The 20,462-nt window shown below is 54.2% G+C and overlaps 7 protein-coding genes across 7 annotated transcripts; 3 read left to right on the top strand and 4 right to left on the bottom strand.

The window, feature by feature from the left end:
• Positions 1–6: 6 nt before the first annotated feature.
• HD553DRAFT_304753 (uncharacterized protein) lies at positions 7–1,542 on the top strand. The gene is made up of 4 exons (XM_046179058.1): positions 7–737; positions 804–1,037; positions 1,106–1,195; positions 1,273–1,542. The coding sequence occupies exons 1-4, from the start codon at positions 195–197 to the stop codon at positions 1,375–1,377; spliced, it is 972 nt and encodes a 323-aa protein (XP_046039811.1). The 5' UTR covers positions 7–194; the 3' UTR covers positions 1,378–1,542.
• A 1,241-nt stretch (positions 1,543–2,783) lies between these two features.
• Positions 2,784–8,038, bottom strand: HD553DRAFT_102914 (uncharacterized protein). Its single transcript, XM_046176386.1, has 9 exons — positions 7,649–8,038; positions 7,201–7,556; positions 5,703–7,142; positions 5,464–5,630; positions 4,153–5,402; positions 3,960–4,094; positions 3,719–3,895; positions 3,398–3,652; positions 2,784–3,328 (listed from the first exon to the last, which is right to left on the bottom strand). The coding sequence occupies exons 1-9, from the start codon at positions 7,671–7,673 to the stop codon at positions 3,078–3,080; spliced, it is 4,056 nt and encodes a 1,351-aa protein (XP_046039810.1). The 5' UTR covers positions 7,674–8,038; the 3' UTR covers positions 2,784–3,077.
• A 227-nt stretch (positions 8,039–8,265) lies between these two features.
• Positions 8,266–10,431, bottom strand: HD553DRAFT_304748 (putative prolidase). Its single transcript, XM_046179057.1, has 4 exons — positions 9,457–10,431; positions 9,049–9,394; positions 8,810–8,975; positions 8,266–8,736 (listed from the first exon to the last, which is right to left on the bottom strand). Exons 1-4 carry the CDS (start codon positions 10,338–10,340, stop codon positions 8,375–8,377), a joined length of 1,758 nt encoding a protein of 585 aa, XP_046039809.1. The 5' UTR covers positions 10,341–10,431; the 3' UTR covers positions 8,266–8,374.
• A 125-nt stretch (positions 10,432–10,556) lies between these two features.
• Positions 10,557–11,092, top strand: HD553DRAFT_102886 (uncharacterized protein). The gene is made up of 3 exons (XM_046176385.1): positions 10,557–10,751; positions 10,823–10,915; positions 10,988–11,092. Exons 1-3 carry the CDS (start codon positions 10,639–10,641, stop codon positions 11,064–11,066), a joined length of 285 nt encoding a protein of 94 aa, XP_046039808.1. The 5' UTR covers positions 10,557–10,638; the 3' UTR covers positions 11,067–11,092.
• A 102-nt stretch (positions 11,093–11,194) lies between these two features.
• HD553DRAFT_267023 (uncharacterized protein) lies at positions 11,195–12,620 on the bottom strand (the record flags this gene model as incomplete). The annotated part of the gene is made up of 2 exons (XM_046177512.1): positions 11,195–11,908; positions 11,976–12,620. 2 exons carry the CDS (start codon positions 12,618–12,620, stop codon positions 11,195–11,197), a joined length of 1,359 nt encoding a protein of 452 aa, XP_046039807.1.
• A 1,047-nt stretch (positions 12,621–13,667) lies between these two features.
• Positions 13,668–15,428, top strand: HD553DRAFT_304744 (chord-domain-containing protein). Its single transcript, XM_046179056.1, has 8 exons — positions 13,668–13,840; positions 13,907–13,934; positions 14,006–14,028; positions 14,095–14,130; positions 14,214–14,594; positions 14,672–14,877; positions 14,950–15,100; positions 15,172–15,428. Exons 1-8 carry the CDS (start codon positions 13,751–13,753, stop codon positions 15,322–15,324), a joined length of 1,068 nt encoding a protein of 355 aa, XP_046039806.1. The 5' UTR covers positions 13,668–13,750; the 3' UTR covers positions 15,325–15,428.
• A 1,862-nt stretch (positions 15,429–17,290) lies between these two features.
• Positions 17,291–20,306, bottom strand: HD553DRAFT_102858 (putative glycerol-3-phosphate dehydrogenase). Its single transcript, XM_046176383.1, has 7 exons — positions 19,777–20,306; positions 19,530–19,689; positions 19,279–19,463; positions 18,555–19,215; positions 17,975–18,479; positions 17,592–17,900; positions 17,291–17,514 (listed from the first exon to the last, which is right to left on the bottom strand). Exons 1-7 carry the CDS (start codon positions 20,201–20,203, stop codon positions 17,335–17,337), a joined length of 2,427 nt encoding a protein of 808 aa, XP_046039805.1. The 5' UTR covers positions 20,204–20,306; the 3' UTR covers positions 17,291–17,334.
• Positions 20,307–20,462: the final 156 nt, after the last annotated feature.

Here is a 20,462-nt window from a genome sequence, read left to right as displayed (position 1 = left end):
TCACCCGGGTCAATCGTCCGATCCCGAGGCCAGGTCATCGCCTCAGGCTAGAGCGAAGAGTATATATATATATCTGGTTCGAGAACGGTTCAGCCACCCACACAACTCGCATCTCCCCTCTCCTCTTACACCAAACCAATCTCTTTTCCACACCCCTCACAAATACTTCACACTAAAACACCCACACACACACTATGGACGCCATCAAGCAAGTCGTCTCGGACGTTACCAACTCTGCCCAGCAGCAGACCGGACAAGCCGGTGCCCACCCGGGTCCCGACGAGTTCAAGGGTGCCGACCACTCTCAGCGTGACGAGGGTCGCAAGGTCGGTATCCAGGCCGACATGGCCAAGGACGTCAAGACCACCGACGTCGAGGCCGAGGACGGTTTCGACTCGTACAAGCCCGCCGGCAAGATGATCGACCGAAAGTGTCTCGTCACCGGAGGAGACTCGGGTATCGGTCGAGCCGCCGCCGTCATGTTCGCCATGGAGGGTGCCGACGTCGCCATCAACTACCTGCCCGAGGAGCAGGTCGACGCCAACAAGGTCCAAAAGACCATCCAGGCCTTGGGCCGACAGTGTCTCTTGGTCCCCCAGGACCTGCGTGACATGGAGGGATGCAAGCGAGTCGTCGAGACCGTCGTCAAGGCTTGGGGTCGAATCGACGTCCTCGTCAACAACGCCTCGGTCATGTACGATTGCCCCGACATTACCGACATTTCGGACGAGCAGTTCGTGAGTCGGCTCGCCGCAAATCAATCAGACTGAAAGTTTCGTCTCGCTAACCCCGCGCCTCCGCAGCACCACACCATCGACCTCAACATCAAGGGAACCTTCTTCTTGACCCGAGCTGCCGTCCCCCACATGGGCAAGGGATCTTCCATCATCGTCACCGCTTCGCAAGTCGCCTACGCCGGTCCCCCCTCGTTGCTCGACTACACCATGACCAAGGCCGCTCAGGTCGGTATGGTCCGTGGTTTGTCCAACCAGCTCATCGGCAAGGGAATCCGAGTCAACGCCGTCTGCCCCGGACCCGTGAGTAGACAGTGCGGTCGTGGTGCGCTCATCAAAATAGTAGTGCTGACAACTTGCTACTCTCGTAGGTCTACACTCCCTTGCAAGAGGCCGCCATGTCAAAGGGAACCTTGTCCGAGTGGCTCAAGAACCCTGCTCCCATCGGAAGGATCGGACAGGTTTGTCTCTTCTCCGATTTTCACTCAACACCTCCTGTCTATCGTACTCACGATGTTTCCTCCCTTTTTCTTTATAGCCTTCGGAGCTCGGTCCGGCCTACGTCTTCTTGGCCTCCGCCGACGGATCCTTCATCTCTGGACAGTCTATCCACGTCAACGGAGGTGCCATCGTTGCTTCGTAAACGGTTCAGAATTCTTCCAAGTGCTCGGAGACCGCTGTATCCAAATAGTAATAATCGTATCACAAGCATTATCAAATAGAATCCAGTTGTTCAGAATCCGATGGGTGGGCAGGCGAGCAGAATAGGCAACTGGTGCGCACATCACCTGAATGGCAATATCGCATGATCTCCTCTCGACAGGGTCGGCACCGCTCAGCCCCCACTTCCGACCAATGTCACGGGTCATCCCCTCTTTCCAGCCTCTTTGATGAGTTCTGCTAGCAATTTAGCGACATCAGCGTGACCGTGGGCGTCATGGCCAATGACTGAGGTGTTATAACAAGAGCCTAGCATGATCATTGCAGCCAGGAGGACGTCTTTCGGACATTTTTCCGCAGGAAGGTGCCAGTTTGGCCATTCCGGGTAGGGCGCTTGCATAGGATCTCAACAAATAGCGGTTTTGATGGGACATAGATGATCCTCCCTCGATAAAACGGGCATGCCATTCATTCCCGAGTCATCCCGCAAGACTCGGGACGCTCTCCCTATGTGGGCTTTTGAACCACTCTGACTGACTTGCGCCGGCATGTCTGATCGGTCGCAGGTCACGAAGCGCGTCACTACACGAGGTCCCAGCTGTGAGTCGAACATAGCATACACACCGGTACACCCACCGGGGTATGCTATAGTCGACTCACACAGCCCCTCTGAGACCCGTCTATATATGCAGACAAGGCTATCTGCAGCGAGTGGAGGAAGCTCGCAAGCGTTTCAATCGGCAATGGCTGGTGTCAAAGATATCTCTTGGACCACCATGACGGTCTCGGTAGCACCATCATCAGCCACTTTGGATATCGCTTACAAGACTGAGAAGACAAAGCTAAAAGGGGTATTCGTGTTTCCCAAGCATGGGCGAGTTTCCGCCAACGCCAACGTGATATGATGCTGGTATCTAACCCAATTCATACTTTGTGTCAGATCCTACTGTAAATACGCCTTGTCACAGTCCGTACAAGTCATGCAAGCAGAGGGGAGATTGATGGAAAAGCGCGAGCGAGACGCAGCGCTCCTGAAGGTGAGACAGCTTTCTGAGGCACTCGAGGCCTTGATGCTTGGTTACGGCAACGGAAGAGGAGGTGACATTTTCAAGCTCAGCCGCCAAGTACCTATCGTGCGTAATTTGATGTCGTATATCAGGGCGAGAGCCTCCCCTTGACATTCACCTCCTCCTTCGTGGGGATTTTTGCAAGGTCAAGTGTCTGCAAGGCTTAGACGTCAGGTGAAGAACCTTCTCTAAAGCTGCCCAGAGTCATTTGCCCAGCGCAAGTCGATTGAGAACCAAGAGTCACGACAGGGTCTCCTTGTCTCAGCTGTCATGGGGCGGCTGGGCAAGATTAGCGTGCCTGGGAAATGTTTGAGATTATAAAGTCTATGTGATGCTTTTCTCTGATGTCAAGGCATCGCGGTTTGTCACAGGGTAGATGATCCCAGATGCATCACAGACTCCAGACCAGGTCATACCCCTTAGCCGTCTTCGGGTCGTATCACTAAATCGCGAGGCGTTCGGTCATAGCTTAAGCGTCGTTATCGATTGCGCATACAAGAGGCGATGTGCCCGGCGGGATCTCAACCGTGGTGGAAAAGGCCGGAAACCTCGATCATAGATTATAAGGGTATACGTAGGGTGACCAGCAGGGGAAACTTGTCGTGACATTCACAGATTATCGCATGCCGTCTGTGCTGAAACCGCTCGTCACATCGGCCAAGCGAGGCGATTTAGGTAGTCCTGGAGATTGCTGCGGCGTTTGCAGGCGTGGCGAGATCACGGATGCCGCTTCTGAAATGCGGTAGAGATCACGATGTGTGGGTCCTTCGAGCGTTGGTGAGCCGCCGGAAGACGAGAGCGGATATTCGTCGTCGTCGTCGAATGCGACGATTTCGCCACCGTCTGATTCTTCAGCATCGCCTGATTCTGTGATAGAGCGAGAGTCGCCAGGCGTTAAGAAGCCGTTCGTCATGAGTGTATTCAGCCAGAACTCACCAGTCAGCTCGCGTCCAACAGAGTTTAAAAGTACGTCCGAATTGGTTGCATAAATCATGCTGTTCCTGTTGCCCCGCTTCGTCGTTTCTGATGCCTGAGTCGCATCGGCAGGGACTCCTCGCTCTGTCCGCGACGGCTCCGAAGTTGACTGATTGAGCGGAGGCGTCGAGTCTTCTGGACCAAGTTCAATGGGTTCTCCTTCGAAAATCGCCTTGTATTGCTGTATCATGTCGCTTAGAATCCCGGCCGGCATGTCTAATCATACGAGCCCCGTTCGCGTTAGTCATTGTGACAGTGGAATGGCCTCGTTTGACTACTCACAGAGCGACGGGGCAAAGACGATGCCAATATTCTTGACACCCATGCGATTCTCGTCGGCATGCGAGCAGATCAGGATGATATGGCCGACGAGCGCGCGCAGCAGGGTGTAATTCTCGATCGGAAGGAGGTTCACCAACCGAGTCAGCTCTTGGATGCGCGCCTCGGTCTGCCATAAATCTGTATAATGTAAGGGTCAGCGATGCAGTCCCCGCTGACATTGATATTACGGGATCAGACTGACCCGTGACTCCGAGGAAATGCATGTGCAGCTCATGGGTCAGGATGGAAGGCACCTCGCGCAGGAACATCTTCAAAAGTCCGGTAATCGCGTGCAAGTCCCATCGCTCGTCGTGAGCGAGAAGATCGTAGTCTCCGTCTGAGGTTCCTCGGAATCAGTCTAGCGTAGCTGCTGACGCTCAACGAAGGAAACTCACCAGCGTTGAAGCGATCTCTCAAGCCTTTAATGACAGCAGAACTGCCACTCATACGGAAGATTCCTTCTTCATGTTGCGCTCCTTTCGCCTCTAGGTAGTTGATGCACCGGAAGACTACCGCAGGCAGCCCCGCCACCGAGGCGATCTCCACACTCTCTTTGAGAGGAATGCCAAAGACAGGTCGATTCACAACGGCTGGAGCAGCGGTCTTGTTGAAACCCCACAATCGGGACTTGACTTTGCGCTCTCGGTCCGCCGGCTCCTTGCTTGTGTCCTTATTCCCAAACATGAAGCCTTGGGGTATAACGACTCCGCCGTTGGGAGCAGATATTTTCCCTCGATCGATTTTCGGTACATCACGTTCCAAAGACGATGTATGCGAATGCCCGCTCTGCAGACGGGATGGACCCAAAGAAGGCCTCATCGGTTCGGAGCGCTCTTTCACCAAGCGACCTGGCATCATACTCTGCCTCTTTTGGCGTACAGGGGTAGACTGCGGCGATTCTTGTGTCGGCGAGTCTACAATGTCTGCCAGGCTACTGAGCGAGACAGATTTGGTGTCAAGGTGTGAAGGCAGAGAACTGGATATCTCCCCGCCGCCATCGAAGGGTCCGCTTTGCAGTTGAGGAGATTGACGATGCTCCGATCGAGACTCTGTCAAGACAGGCTTTGGAGCGGCTTGTTCTCGTTTGTTGATGAAGGACGGGGTGGGGCCAGCGCTGAAGAGCTTGGAATTCGCTCCATTGGGAGACAAGGCGGATATAGGTTGTGCGGTCCCTCGCAAAACAGCGACATCGTCTTTGCTGTTCTGTCGGTTAGGTGACAATACGCCGCGCAGATCCTGCACACTAGAACTAGTCGAGGCGCGAGGAGGATTGGGCTGCGTCTGAGTCGGAGTGTTGGCGACACTACTGAGCTCCTCTCTCGCCGACGAGGAAGTACTCATGCGGCCCGGTTCGTCAAACTGGCCAATGACGTGACGCATCAGAGCTGAAACCCAAGAGTCCCTTTCTGAATCGCTCTCGGCGCAGAGCACATGTCTCGTCGCGCTGCTGTTCGGTCCGGAACCTGGCTCTATCAGCAAGAACGCATGGCGGTACGCCTTCTCGTCCTCGGCATCGGTCGACCGATCCTGTTGCTGTTTCCCTATCTTGGCGCCCACGACCGGGATGGACCCTAATAGCGCCCCTCCCCGCTGTTCGTAGTAGTGTAATGCAGGCCCTTCAAGCACAAAGAATCGAGTGCGCCACCTGACCCTGGAAACATATCAGTCAACACGGCGACGCCAACGCAAAGTGACCAGCTACATACCCTCCGAAGTTCTTTCCTCGTTTCGTCAGGTAACCCGTTTTGGGCATCCCCGCGCCACGTTCCTCGTCCTGCTGACCGACAACGTCCGTTTGCAAGAAAGAACAGATTTCGGTCTTGTCCTCTAACGGGCAAGCCAGAAGGTTCTGCACATATGTCTCGAGGGTAGCCTGTGGTACAAGTCAGTGTCAGCAATGTGCACGGCGGATGACCGTACAACAGGTGCGCTCAGCTGGACCGACCTTCATTCTGTCCATCTTGGCTGGACCGTAATCTTTCCAGGCTCGACCCTCCGGCAGGCTCGACAACTTTGCCTGTTTGAGCTCCTTCTTGCTCATCTTCTGGCGTAACCTCGTGTCCAACTCTACAAAAGAGCTGAAAAACTTGGCCACGTTCCAATTGTAGACTTGCAAGTCTCCAGGTGGGCGCAGCTGTATGCTGACGATGAACGAAAGAGCTTCCTTACCGAGCGTGTTGGGGACAATCCGACTGGACGGGATGGAGCATCTAGTGTAAGGAAGCAGGCGTGGTACGAGGCGCGGTATATGGGTTTGCTTGGCACCGGCAGGCTTTCGTGTCGATTCCTGCCGCCGTACTGATGTCGCAGACGGCTTGCTGCTCACATTGCCCTGCTCGGTCGAGTTGGTTCGGCTTGCACCCGGATGCTCGGCTTGCATGCTATTCGGCGTAGGGGGGCCATCGACCTGATGACCGACGAATGGACGTACTTCAGGGGCAGATTTCACCGACAAGGCATCGTGCCTTTCAATCTTTCCCGCATTATCGTCTGGCCTACTGGAATCCGGAGTCTTGAAGCCGCTCGCATCCGTGACGGATTTGTTATCGGCCGTGTCAGAGTAAGGCGAAGCTGGAATCAAGCTAGGAAGACCTTCTCCCAAAGGAGGCGGTGTAGACAGCCTAGAAGGAGCTACACTCGACCCAGTACTTAGGCCCGAGCCGAGTCGCGATGGTCCAGGTATACTGGGGAATGCTTCTCGGCCGGCCGGAGGAGTCTGAGCCAGAGCGAGATATTCTCGCACTTCAGGCTCGAAAGCCATCCTGCTGTCTCCCGTCGTGCGTTTTTCCGAAGACGTCGGTGTGTTGAGCATAGGCGGAGCTGGCAACAGACCCGCCTGTAAGCGTTTCCCGGTGGGCGTATCTTCGTCCTCTTCGGTCGATCGAGTTCTATCCCGTGCAGCCATCGGCGTCTTCATCTTGCTCGGACTATCTTCTTCTGGACCATCCATTCCATACCCGGACCGTCCCGAGGTTTCCGAACGGGAAGAATTGGCGCTCTCGATCCTGCTGAGCGACTCTTTCGTCGACCGAAATGGCATCTCCGAGTCTGGCAGGGGCGATGTCCTACCATCTCTTCGGTTCCGATTCACAGGCAGATCGTGCCGATCCGAGTATGACCTCGGACCCGTCTCTGGTCGTTGAAGCCGATTCTCTTTGGCAGCAGTAATCGTCCCAGCTCGTCTCCTGTTCTGAGGTTGCTTCTCGCCCTCTCCCGACGAAGATTCGCCTAGACCCGATTGAGGGGACGACTGCGTGCTGGACATAATCGCTTCATCTTCCAATTGCTTGAGCCGTTTCTGAACTCTGCTGAGATTGTCCCGCAGTCCTGTTTTTTCTGTCTGTCGTTTCTCTACCATCTTCCACAGTTGAGCGTTCTGGATGGCCTGTTGACGATTTGATAATTCAGCTACAGCCGAGCAGCAGGGTCGCATTCCGACATACCAGCGAGTTCCTTTCTTCAACTAGCGACTTCAACGCTCTCATCAAGTCACCTCCTGCCACCTTGATCGCATGATCGACCGTCGTCGACTCTCCACCTTGCGGGCGTCTCGCAGGACTACCTGGACTCGCTGCGAGCGTCGTCGGGGCGCTGGAGCTGGTATGAACCGAGGCAGAGGTTGGTGCCAGACGAGTATTGACTGGCGAGGCGTTCATGGCGTCACGAAACATGGGATTGACAGGTACGTTCGGATCCTTGTTCAACGGCGTGGTAAAGGAGGTGGAATGGGTCGGGGTCCTAGGCAAGGTCGAAGTGTTTGAGAAGGAGGAGCTTGTCAAGGCCGGCATGTCGCTGATGTCTACTTGCATACCGGTCGATCAGAGAGTGATCAAGCTGAATCAGCTGGAATGTCTACCTGAAAATGAGCATTATCTACATCGATCCGCTTACTAGACCCGTCGAGCTGATGCGACATTCCGCATCAAACGTAAATCGAGCCTGATTTCGACGCTGATAGCCGTCAGGGCAATCTCTAGATCTACGCTTTCCGCCAGCCGATTCGGATACCTTGCATACGATGCCTGGAACCTTGCTATCTCGAGACCAGGACGAGGGCGATTAAGTCGGTGAACCTTGAGATGGTAGATTGAACCGGTTCTTGATCAAGAGGATCCTTTGTCCTTTTGTGTTGTTTGTGGTCGGTCTCGCTCGGCTGATTCTTTAGGATGGGATGCACGAGGGGATTTGAAACGAGTGTAGTAGAAGTTGGTTCACGATGCCGTGTCAGAAGAAGACCGGGATACACAGTAGCAAGACAAGGTACTATCAAGAGTCGAGCAATACGGATGGGGAGATATAGATCAGGATGTTTATGGACGTATCGAGGCATGATGGTCGAGGACAATGAGCCCGGGCAGGCAGGTGAAGCGGGTCCCCGAGCTGATCGCGCTAAGTTACTTCCCTTCTCCCTTTCAAACACGCCCGCACGCGTCGAAACGAAAACACACGCATCCTTCCGGGTGCCGGAGAACAAACCTTTTTGACGATCACCGCCTACCGAAACGGCACCCTGAGCCACAAAGCCACTAACTACCTTGACCTAACCCCAAGTATGTTTGATATATCTGTTATTTGTCTCTATCGTTTGGCGCGTTGGCCGATACATCGTCCACGGGATCAGACGCGACCCGAGCAGATGGCCTCGACATCCTCCACCTCTCGAACGGCGACCGTGAGGTTCTCGCACCCGTCCTCCCTGACCACCACCGCGTCCTCGATCCTAACTCCACCGACGGGGATGTACCTGGCGAGCGTCTTCAAGTCGACCCAAGGGCTCTTTCGTACTCCATATTGGTCCATGAGCTGCGTGGAAAAGTAGCAACCCGGTTCGATGGTCAAGACCATGTCGGTCTCCAAAGGTCGACGAATTCGTAGGTATTTGAAGACGTGGTGGAACTTCTTGGAATTCTCGGGGATCGCCAGGTATTCGCTCCTGAGAAGTTGTAGCGAGTCGTGGACATCAAGTCCGAGCGAGTGACCTAAAGCAGGAAAGCGACAGGCCGAATGTTAACACAAAATCACAAGCCATCGCTGTTTTACGGATCGCCTTACCGAGGCCGTGCGGGTAGAACGCTTGAGTGAGGCCCGCTTCGACAATCTCGTCCACACTAGCATCCTTGAAGATGCCTAGTTTTAAGAATTCCTCGCACAAGATCCGGTGGCAGAGCAAGTGGAGCTCATCCCAATGGATACCGGCTTTGCATTGTGCCTCTGCAGCCTGTGATCGTCAACAAACGCTTATCAATCAGCGCAATCACAACGGGAATGATGAATCGCTGCTATGGGCCCACCTTTTGCATCTTGAGCACGATCGAATAGATCGTCTTGCCCTCCTCAGTAAACTTTCCACCGTTACCGACCGGCACGGTCCTCGTCACATCCGAAGCATATCCCCCTTTGAACTCGCACCCCGCGTCGATCAACAAGACCTGGGGCAAGAACGGGCCGTTGTGCAGATCGTCGAACGATTCCGAGGGGTTGTCGCCACAGCACCCTCGACCTTGAGCAGGGGTAGACGAGGAGGAGGAGGCAGAGACGGGCGCGGCGGCATCGTGCGTCAAAGCTGTCGTCGAGAACTGTCCTGAAGCGGGGGTATGGGATACGTTGGTGGTCGAAGGGAAAAGTCGATCGTTGCAGCTGAGATTCCGGTACACTTCATCAGCGATTACGCTCAAGAAATCCGCGTAAAGGTGACTCACACATAATGCAGAGTACTCGCTCGACTACCCGAAGCGACGATCGGCAAGTACGCCTGATCGGCTCCAGCCCGTTTGCATGTAGCTACGAAAACGGCTTCGGCGTCCGCCTCGCTCTCGATCTCCCACTCGGTCAACCCTTCCTTGCCGGTCCGCTTCGTTGTGGAGACCTTGCCGTCCGGTCCGACGGCATTGACGTCTCTTCGACGGGCGAACCGGCCAAGCTCTCGCATGACCACCTCGTGAGCTCCCGAGGTGATCCTGTTGGCCTCCCTGATGTACTCGATCTCCTGAGGAGTCTTTATCAGTCGAGCACGGTGTAAAGCGCGGAGCAGGTATTCGCTAGTGAAAAAGGGTGCGCGTTCGTCCTTGGAGTCGAACATTTGGCTCAACCATGACGGAAATTGGGGGTAGAGAGGGTCGAGCGGTTTCGTAGACAAGACATGGACGAGCGTCGTCTTCTCCGCATTCCCCAAGAGCTCATTCAGGTACTGCTCATCCTCCTCTCCAGAGTATCCCATATCCGTCCTCGAAAAGCCGCACCGAGTAGCAGCGACATCGAGACTGGGAGGAGGGATCGACCAGAGACTCGCTTCAGCCGTCGCTTCAGGGATAAAGAGCTTTCTTGTAATCGAGCCAGGCTTTCCTCCTTCCAGCGGGAGATCGACGATCAAGGTAGAAGATGCGACAAGGCTACCCGTCAAGTAGTGAAAGTTGGACTCTTGTCTGAACGGAAGTTCTCGGTCGGTATCATGTCTGTTGAGACCGTGTTCTCCCTGCAGGAACACGATATGCCTGGAAGCTTCGACCTTGGCGGAAGCGACTTCCTGTACGAGCTCCTTGATTAACCGATCGAGGTGTTCTCGAGACGGGTAAGGCGAATTCATTCTGTTGCGCTATTGTCAAACGTATCTGTTGAGAGAGTCTCTAGCGGTACCAGTCAACGTTGAACAGCAGCTGAATGGACTATAAGATCGGGTCCATTCAGATAGCAAGCTGGGGGTGCCACATGATGCACGACGCATATGCCCTAGCTTTCCCTCTTTTGACATGTGAAAGTCGCGCTCACGGGGAAGACCGATCGTCAGAGATCAGAGGTTGATTGCACTGGCGAGTTATGATCCTCATCGACTGCCTCCCATCCACCCCGAGTTGAGGATCGCTGCTCTGAAAGATACAGCGACCATGAGCTCGGACGACCAGGATCCACCTTGCAAGCTATATGCGCTGACCCAGTATCAATGCTCGCCCCGAGGAGGAAAGATCACGTGTTGGCCGTTGGAGCGGATATTCAGGCAGTGAGTTCGTGCTGTCCTGACTAAAGGCTGCCTTACAGTCCTGCAGACCTGATATCATCGTGTCGTTTCAGATGCGGAGAGCGGGCTCCGATGATCGAAGTGACGAGCCACGTCGAGCCTTCAGCGGAAGATCCGTCTAAACCGGTCCTTACCGATCAGATCAAGTGAGCATTCCAGAATTACGCTGCTACAGAGCTGCACCCAAGGGTGTGCTGCTGACTTCGCCTTGCAATCAGGGAAAATCCTCCTCGGGGAAAACTCTGGAGCAACTTGAGTCCAGAATCACGACATCCCGAGATCAAGAATTGGGGATGATCAGCATAGCGACTGCTGAGATCAAGGTAAGTAGTCGGGTTTCGTAACGTTAACAAGATCGTGATTATAACGTAGAATATGAAAACAGTTCGGCCAAGCTATAGCCTATAGTTCTACGGGTTCGGATCCTAGTAAACTCCGACTTCGCCCTCCAGATACCAATTGTCCTTCTCATACCCTTCCTCGATAATTCTCAGCCATTTCCCACCTTTCCTCGTGCCGTCCTGCTCGTCCCTCTCGCCCCTGATTACGAAGCCCATTCCAGTAGCGGCAGCGATAACGTCCTCCCTCAGCTCACCCTCGACGAACAAGTGATAATATCGATGAAACACCTGTCGTTCCGGCTGAGCTTGTTCGGGTACCGCAGGTGGTTCGGCGTTTTCATTGCGATTTCCAGTCGTTTCATCAGGTCGTGATACAACGTCGTCGTTACTTGTCGTCATGGCGGTAGATGCCGTCTCCCCTCCTGGGCCGGCGTGGCCCATCTCAATGGCCGCTCCTCGGTTCGGCTTGGATTTCGTTTTTCTCGGTCGTGGCTGTTTGACCTTTTTCTCCTGCGGACCCTGTAGTACCCAAGGAACCAATACGTCCTGGTCCTTTTTCCTCTCGGCACCGTTGGGATTCGATCCAGTGGCTTCATCATGATCCTCAGGAGGACTCGCTAACACGCCCATCTTGCGTTTACTGTTCTCTCCTTGTTCGTAAGCCCAGACGTAGACAATGAACTTGGAGTAAGGGGCAACGGGCGAGAGGTAAAGTGGGAGCAGAAGCGAGCATATGGATTGAACTCTTCGCGATCGGGTCGAGAGGTGATGCACCGCAGCGATAGAGATGGCAAAGTCCTGCCAAGTTGTTGTGAAGTCAGTAGGGGCCCTCTCTAGCTTGACGAACACGTCTGGTGCGGCTCACGAATATGCCCTTCCTCCACCCGTCAAAGGCCAGGTCTCCTCGCACGCACTCCTCGGCACCGCCTACGACATCATCGCCGATCTCGCCCTTCTGCGTCCTGGCCACGCTCAGCAGTCCCGAACTCCTATCCAGCGCGATCATCCGGCTCCCCTTACTGCCCTCACGTACCACAGGCAAGTACTTTCCATTCCCTGCTCCCGAATCCAGCCCGATCGAGTGCTCCGGGATGGACGACAAGAACCTAGCGATGATCGGCCATGGCTTGTACCGCGTCTGACTGAAATGAGGGGCGATCGTCTCGTACACGTCGTGGACCATGCGTTGTTCCCGAGCTTCCGGTGTTTCCTCTTGATCGTCCTTGAATTCGCTCGGGATGACGGGCACCGTAGGCTCCGGGAGGTTCGGAGCGGGGCCACCGATGGACGTTTTAGCAATCGGTTTCACCAGGACATCTGCGCCGATGTTAGGTTCCGTCTCCTTCGGTCGCCTGGATGCAACATCCCTCAGGACAAAGTCTAACCAAGCTTCTCCCTTGTCCTGCCCTGGGCCACCAAAATCGACCTGTAACGGATCCTTCCACTTTTCTTCCTCGCCAGCTTCCGGTCGGTATCGCTCCACCTTGACCTTGATCCAGCTCTCGTCCATCGCTCTCCGCCACGACTCGGCGGTGCGGCCTTGTCGGCCATAGTTGTTTTTCTCCTGCTTGGCTGTGAGAAGGTCTCTGAGCTCGTCGCTCGTAGGTGGTACGGTATGGTACGAATTCAAAGTCCTAAGCATGTCAATGTATCGTTAGATTGACACCTGGAGTAATAAAGCGGTTGAAGGCTAGCTCACCAGTATCCATAAAAGGGAGCTCGGCTATTCTTCGAGACCTCAAGAGAAAGTCCACTACTAGTGTCATAGGTCGGTTGACCAAAGAACGGGATCGGCCGACCGAGGTTCTCGGTGTGATTGACCACGACGTCAGAGTTGGTGTGGAACCAGAGCTCGTTCTCGGTAAGGAACATGGGATGAGCATCGGGGACGATGTGGATCCAAGAAACGAGATGACCGTGAGGATGAGGTTCCTGTGCGACCTCTTTGCTGGCGGGTTTGCTCGCATCCGAACTCGTCAACGACGAAGAAGCCGTCGGCGTGGTCTCTAATCCCCGCTGAGCCTTCTCCTTCTCCCTCTCCTCCTGCAACATCTCTTTGACGCTCTTCTTGACCGCCGGCGGGGGACCATAGCTAAACAGGTTGATGGTTCCCATCTTTCTCCCTCCCAAATGCTCAACGATATCCGTCAGCGAGTAGCTGGGGTCCTCGTTCCTCTTGTAAGGGAGACCGGCGCTGCTGGGTCCAGCTGACGGAGAGGCACCGGTCGTTGCGACGGCCTTGCGCTTCCATGGCGGGACGTAAGCAGACATCAAGACTGATACTTCTATCGAGTTTCAAGTCTGTATTGCTATGTGTTATAGCTCGACCAGAATTAAAAGTCAATCGTAGTAGTTGTCGTAGTAGTCGATTGCAAGTTTCTGCTTCTCAGCGAGCTGCTGAGGGTTCGACCGAGGAAATATGCTTCCGGAGACTTCGACATTTACATCCGGAATTGATTCCGCTTCTGCCCCGGCGAGCTGCAGCAGAGCTCGAGCTTGCTAGAAATCTGAGAGCAACTTGCAACTTGGCTGTAGAAGTTGATGCAGGTCATCGTATTTTATTGTTCAACAACCACCTCGAGCACATCGTTGTGGACTATTGCAGCTTTGAGAGCTTAACTAAAAAACCATCTTGCAAACATGGCCAAGTGCACCAACACCTCTTGCGGCAAGGAGTTCGACCCGGCTGCCACCGGTTCGCAGGACTGTGCTTATCACCCCGGAGGACCCGTAAGTACCCAGTAAAGCAGTCGAGCCTAGTTATTGCGACTCATTCGCATCATCGCATTCCGTCAGGTCTTTCATGAGGGAACAAAGGCGTGGTGTAAGTGCCTGGAACGCCGCAAAAGCAAATTCCAGAGCTAATTAGGCGTTGCTGCTCTTCCCGCTGTTCAGCTTGTTGCAAAGAGGTCAACAAGGTGGGCTTTTTCATACGATGACCGAGCTCAACAGGAATGGCGCTGACCATCGTCTCCTGTTGATAGCCGGTCTTGGATTTTGATGATTTTATGAAGATTCCTGTGAGTGGCTCATGCATGATTGCTAATCCAAAGGCTGTTAACTAGGAACGAGTAGCTGAGCTGACCCCGTCATCGGCTCGCAGGGATGTACAAGGGGACCTCACACATCCGAGAAACAAGCCGCAGCACAACCTTTGCCTTCACCCAACGCTCAACCACCCGCTTCAACCTCTACCTCGTCTTCGCCCGCTCCCTCTGCTACGAACGGTATCACCGAGACATACGGGACTTCAAAGCCCACCGCACCGACTCCTACCGCTACCTCCAAACCGACTATAGTCAAGTCGGAAAAGATCGATTGGGCGAAGAACGAGCTGGTCGACGAGCCTTCTCGGCCGGTGAGCAAGGGGACGAGGTGTAAGCGGAAAGGTTGTGGAAAGGAATGGGAGGGAGAGGACGCGGCGAGGAGAGATAGCAGGGGAAAGCTCGAGGAAGAGCAAGAGTGTAGTTATCACCCTGGTCCTGTGAGTAGCCATAGTGCAAAGACGGCGTGTTGAGCTACGCTGATCGTCTTGGGTTCTGATGCATCGACTTCATACAGCCTAGCTTCCTCGAAGGCTCCAAGGGTTTCCTCTGCTGTAAACCCCGGGTGCTCGACTTTGACGATTTCTTGCGTCTTCCCGGTTGTCGGACGACTTCGCACCAGTTCTTCGATCCGGCCCCGACGGGCGACGTAGAGAATGTGGATTGCAGGCTAGACCACTATCAGACGCCCGACAAGGTCATCATCAGCTGTTTCGCCAAGGGGTAAATCTCTTCGATCAGATCGAGAGTATGACACTATTACCGGAGTGGCCGCTCACCTCTTCTGATACACAGCGTGGATAAGACCAAGTCTACTGTCGTCCTGACGGCCACAGGTGTCGACTTTGACCTGTACCTACCGGCCAACAAGCGGTGTATCAAGAGGGTCGACCTGTACAACGACATTGACCCGGAAGGGAGCGACTACAAGATCCTGGGAACCAAGGTGAGCTGCTGAAGTTCGTATCTGTTCGTTATGGACCCTAAGCTGAGGCCGTACCGGAACTCGGTCTGCAGATCGAACTCAACCTGAAGAAAGCCTCTTCGGCAAGCTGGCCGCTTTTGCAAAAGCCGGCCGACGGGACCAAGCTGCCACCCGGATATGCGCTTACGTTTGGTGTGAAAGGTCGAACCGGTACGGTCGGGGGTAAGGAGGCGATCACGTCTTGAGATAATTTATGCAACATGTAGGGCGAATGTAGGGTAGACTTCGCGCACGTCAGCCCCAGCAGACTTGCGATCAATGACAATACAATCGTTCAGCGACACTTGATCCGATTGAGCTGGTACCCGAAACACACGTAGCTACCGCAGTGTAAGCTTGTCAAACGGCAAAAACACGAAATCCCAAGGCGGGGTGCGAACTCGCAAAAAGATCCGAATGCTTCCCTTAGTAGTCTGGTAAACACATTAGGTCTGCCACTAATCCAAAGGCCGCTTGACGGTAGTTTTGCCATTTTAGCCTATTCCATTTGATGCGATGCTAGCCATGTGGTGGTTAAGTCAGTAATGTACGTATCGTAGATGTCTGCAACATAAGCCGCGACTAACTCACTTCTCGTTCCAGGTGACAACTTGCTCATCTTTTGAACTCCTTATTGTTATCATAAGGAACTTGGAAGCGGTTCCTGCGTCTGTGTGGTCAGGTCAGTAACGAAGGTATTGTAGAGGTTTTCAATATAAGCCGCGACTAACTCACTTCGCAATCAAGTCGATCTATTCGAACTCGTCCTTGCCATCATCATCCGCTAACAATAAATCGTATATGTTACCGTTCATAGCGGGAGACTGTACGCTTGTCAATATGTTATTCTGGCCGAGAGTCCGGAATGTTGATAGCTTGATGTGGCTGTAGGTTTCTCGGAAAGATGATATGCAGAGATAGATCTATAGAATAATATTCGTGTCATGCGTGGTCTTGAATCCGGCCCGGCGGAATGCACCAGAGCTAGGAACATCACGCCTCTGAGCATTCGACATTAAGGAGATATTCAGAGAACTGAAGAAGGCTTACCTCGTTTTGCAGGTCTGCGTAGATGAATCTGGCTGAAGCGGCGTCGTCGCGAGACTGCGATATCGAGCAAAAACGGCGAAGAGCCGCCGAGTGTACTGTGCAGGAGCCGCTGCCGACTTTCCCGCCTCCTGGAGGGTCTCATGCATCATGTTCATGAACAGACATTCCATGTGGTTAGCGGATACACCATCATCTTCGTCGCTGACCATACATTTTTCCTTTTCTTTGTACATTGCACTCTAGTAACACAGGAGTGGCGTTTCGATTAAAATTTCGATAGTTGTAGCGCGTCTACAGCCATTTCGAACTTCGGGTACTTGAGCTTTCAGAGATTGTTACTGATGACTTGCGCCTCTGCTTCTGTCAGTTTTTTTCCGCCTTCCTTCGGCTGTTTGGGGATGTGGCGGCTGGCGGCAGTTCTAAGGGCGCAGCTCTTGCGAGAAAATGGATGTGATACTTCTTTTTGCGCTTGAAGTCTCTTGAGAGCATCTTTGATCCGATTCGATTGTCGCAGGAGACTTCGGCCTAAGTACGTATCCAATGACATGTGCGGTAGGCCAAAGCACTCGCGTCATGATTCTTTCAGGTGTGCTCTTCGTCTGGGAGCGAAAGACCTCGTCGCTGCAGTCTAGCGATAATTCAATCTGGTTCATATAAGTAAACCTTGCAAACATGGGTTCGGGATCAATTCTGAGCTCCAGTTTAGCAGGACATAGGACCGACATACCCGGCTTCTTTGCCCACCTCTTCAATCGCAAGCCTGATCGTGTCATCGTCTGGTGAGCCGGTCAACTCTGTACGTTGACTTCAACCCGCATCATGCTGGTCGGATCAAACGCTCATCGAGCATGTTGAGGTGGCGCTCTCCGTACCGCCGCGCATCAGGGCGGAAGCAAATCGAAGCACCGGAAACCCCAAGACGATTTCGGGCTTGTCGCCTATATTCTTGACCACTGGCCCAATCCTGAATGCAAATGCCTATCATTATCTCAGTCATGCAAGAAGAGATCCGTCTACGGAAGTACTACAACCGGTCTGTTCCTTGTTTCGTTCTATGTGTTATCCGCGCAATCCATAAGTACTAATCTGTCGCCAGGCTGCTCGTGTTCCACCTCCGGCTAAGAAGCATCACAGAACCACAAAGGCCTGTCGAAAAGACATTCATCTTATGTACCGCCGCCTGTGCGGCTGATCGGTATCGCTCGACTCTGTGAGCGCGCAAAGCTGCTATCATTTGCAGCTTTCCCGATAGCTTCCTCCTTGGACATTTCGTGAGACACGTTGTCCATCCCAGCGAGATGCGTAAATGCGTTGTCGAGATGCAGCTCCTTCATTCCAGCGGCGATCTAGGAGATGATAGGCGTACGGGCGATGAGTAAAAACAACCAGGTAACCGAACTTGAACTCAAGTCTTGCGACTTACATCCAAAAAGTCGTGGAACTCGATGTTCCCCTTGCGGCCAAAGTCGACCTCGTTCATGATTTCATGCGCAATCTCAGGCTTCTCGGCGTATCCCATCTTCTTCATGGCGTTGACAAGATCATGCTCGTCGATGTGGCCGTCGTGGTCAGTGTCGAGGTTCTCGAAAGACTCCTTCAGGTCCTTGACCTCCTCGGCGTTGAACTGAGCTCGCATGTAGAGCTGAGTTTGGTCCAGAGGTCCGACACCGACACCAGTGATGGCGGGGATGGCTTTGCTCTCGACGTCGGTAAGCTTCAAGCCTCGCAGATGCTATAAATGGAAAAGCCAGTCACGGTCAGTCAATGCTACCCGCTGACAAGCAATTCGCCCGGTCGCAAACTCACCTCGGGCAGACCCATGCTCTCCAAGAAGACCAAGGTGTCGGCAAACTCATCCTCCCTTCGCTTCTGGTTCCATCCGAGTTCAGCACCCATGATCTCGATGACCCGAGGAAGGGCGTCCAAAGTGGCCTGAACGTTCAAGAACGACAATCGGGTACGACGAGCGATAAAGTCGGTCGCGTGAACGGCGTACTCGGCTCGGCATGCGTATCGCGCCTCGGCCTCGATGTAAGGGTAGAGGTTGGACAGTCGGACACCGTGCATGGGCCAGCTCTGACCGGTTGCGGTGGCCATCGAAGCGACGGTCCAGGCTCGGTCACCATAAGTCATCGACAAGTGCTTGGCGACCTCGGTGTCGAGACCGAACTGCTGGATCAGCTTGATGAACATGGTCGGGGTCCAGGCGTGGGCTCCAATCAACTTGATGTGCTCGGTGAGACAAGGTCCCTCGGGCTTCAGGCTGTACTCCTTGATGGCGTGGTCGACGGTCTCCTCGGCCATAGCTCGGCTGCATGGAAAAGACGTAGGGACTGATCAGAACCGATGGATGGTGCAGTATATGTTTGGCAAGTCGAAAGCTTACTAAGTGGTCCACTTTCCTCCGGCAATGGTCAACAAACCTCCATCCGAAACATTGATCATGTGGTTTCGCACCAATCCCTGAGTATCCTTGGCATCGGGATCTCGGACAAGAGGTCGGATACCTGACCAGGCGGACAAGACGTCTCCTCGCCTGACCTTGATGTCGGGCGACAAGTACCTCCTGACCTCGTCCAGGATCCACTGGATCTCCTCCTCCTTGGGAACGGGGTGCTGAGCCACGTCGGTGGGCGAGTCGGTGGTACCGGCAATGACGTTTCCTTGCCAGGGCAAGAAGAAAATGACACGTCCGTCCGAAGTGGCAGGGTCCAAGAGACCCATACCCTTGGGTCCGTAATAGTTGGGCAAGGTGATGTGTACACCAGAGCTGGGGGCGACAATCTCCTTGACGGTAGGCTCGTCGAGCTTTCGCAGACCGTCCGAGAAGGGTCCGGTGGCGTTGATGACACCCTTGCACTCGACGTCCCACTCGTCACCGGTCATGCGGTCCTTGAGCCTGGCACCGCAGATTCGAGGCTGTCCGCCGTGAGCGGCCGAGGGCTTCTTGTGAAGCGCGACGACCTCGGTGTAGTTGGCAGCGACGGCACCGTGCTGAACGGCAGTCATGACCAAAGACATGTTCATACGAGAGTCGTTGTGTTGACCTGCAAAAGGCAGACGTGAGCGGGCCTGGTCACCTTGAGACGGGCTTGACAACTCGGACTCACCATCGTAGTATACGACACCTCCGACGAGTCCATCATCCTTGAGCATGGGGAAAGCTTCCAAAGCCTTTCCTCGACCCATCCAGTAGGCCGACTCCATGTTCTCCTTACCGGCCAGGAAATCGTACAGCTTGCATCCGGCGTAGTAGTAGGGCAATTGCCACCAAGTGTAGATGGGCAACAAGAGGCTGTTGCAAGACAACAAGCTCATCAGCACATGCGCTAGGGAAGAGTAAGTCCTTTTTGATACTCACGGAAGCATGTGGGAGAGGTGAGGAGCGGTGGTGAGGAAGATCTTCCTCTCCCTCAGAGCCTCCTTGACCAACTTCCACTGCTCATAGTCGAGCTCAAAGATGGCCTTTTGGAGGTATCGTACACCTCCGTGAACCAACTTGGTCGATTTCGATGAAGTTCCTGCGAAACCGAAAAAAAGGTAACCGGGAGTCAGCCACGTGCATGCCATGACAAAGGGTCTTATCCTGCACCTCGCTCTAGACGCACCTGAACTGAAATCCTCTCGCTCTACACAGGCGACCTTGAGTCCTCGACTGGCAGCATCAAGAGCGACACCGGCACCGGTAGCTCCACCACCCACGATCAAGAGGTCGAAAATGTCGGTGTCGTCCTTGCCCTTTTCGGCGGTCAACGCGGTCGGGTTGGCCTGGACCCCAGTGGGGGCCTCGCTAATGGATAAGTCGCTAGGAGGCGCCGGGGCGACGAGCGATCGACCGGACGACCTCAAGTGCTCGAGCATCTTTTCCCTCGAGGGAGCGGACCATAACGGTCCCGGTCTTCGCTTGATCGAGACGGAAGGATCGGCCTCGGCGGCGATGGGTTTGGTGAGGTAGTAGGTGCTCAAAGCCGTACTCGTCAGAGCGACGGTGGCGATGGTGGTCCGTCGGGACACGGAAGGGAGTCGACGGAACATGATGTATCGAGTTCGGTCCTGGTAGGTCGCCTTGGTTCAAGTAGCCGACCGAATACAAACTCCGTTTGGGGTGGCGAGTGTCGACCTTATATTAACGACGAGTTTCTTCTTCTATTCGGACAGATTCGGGATCGATCCTATTATATCACTCTCTGGGTGTTTGATGCTGACTGCTTCGGGTGTCAACGCAGATGGGAGCGAAGGGGGATGGCGAGTGGTGTGTCCTGGTTGTTCAGAAATTCCCAAATATCACTCGATC

This window comes from Filobasidium floriforme (genome assembly GCF_021052385.1).
Source record: "Filobasidium floriforme strain CBS 6241 chromosome Unknown HD553scaffold_2, whole genome shotgun sequence".
Lineage (NCBI taxonomy): Eukaryota > Fungi > Basidiomycota > Tremellomycetes > Filobasidiales > Filobasidiaceae > Filobasidium > Filobasidium floriforme.
This window is presented reverse-complemented; position numbering and strand designations above follow the sequence as displayed.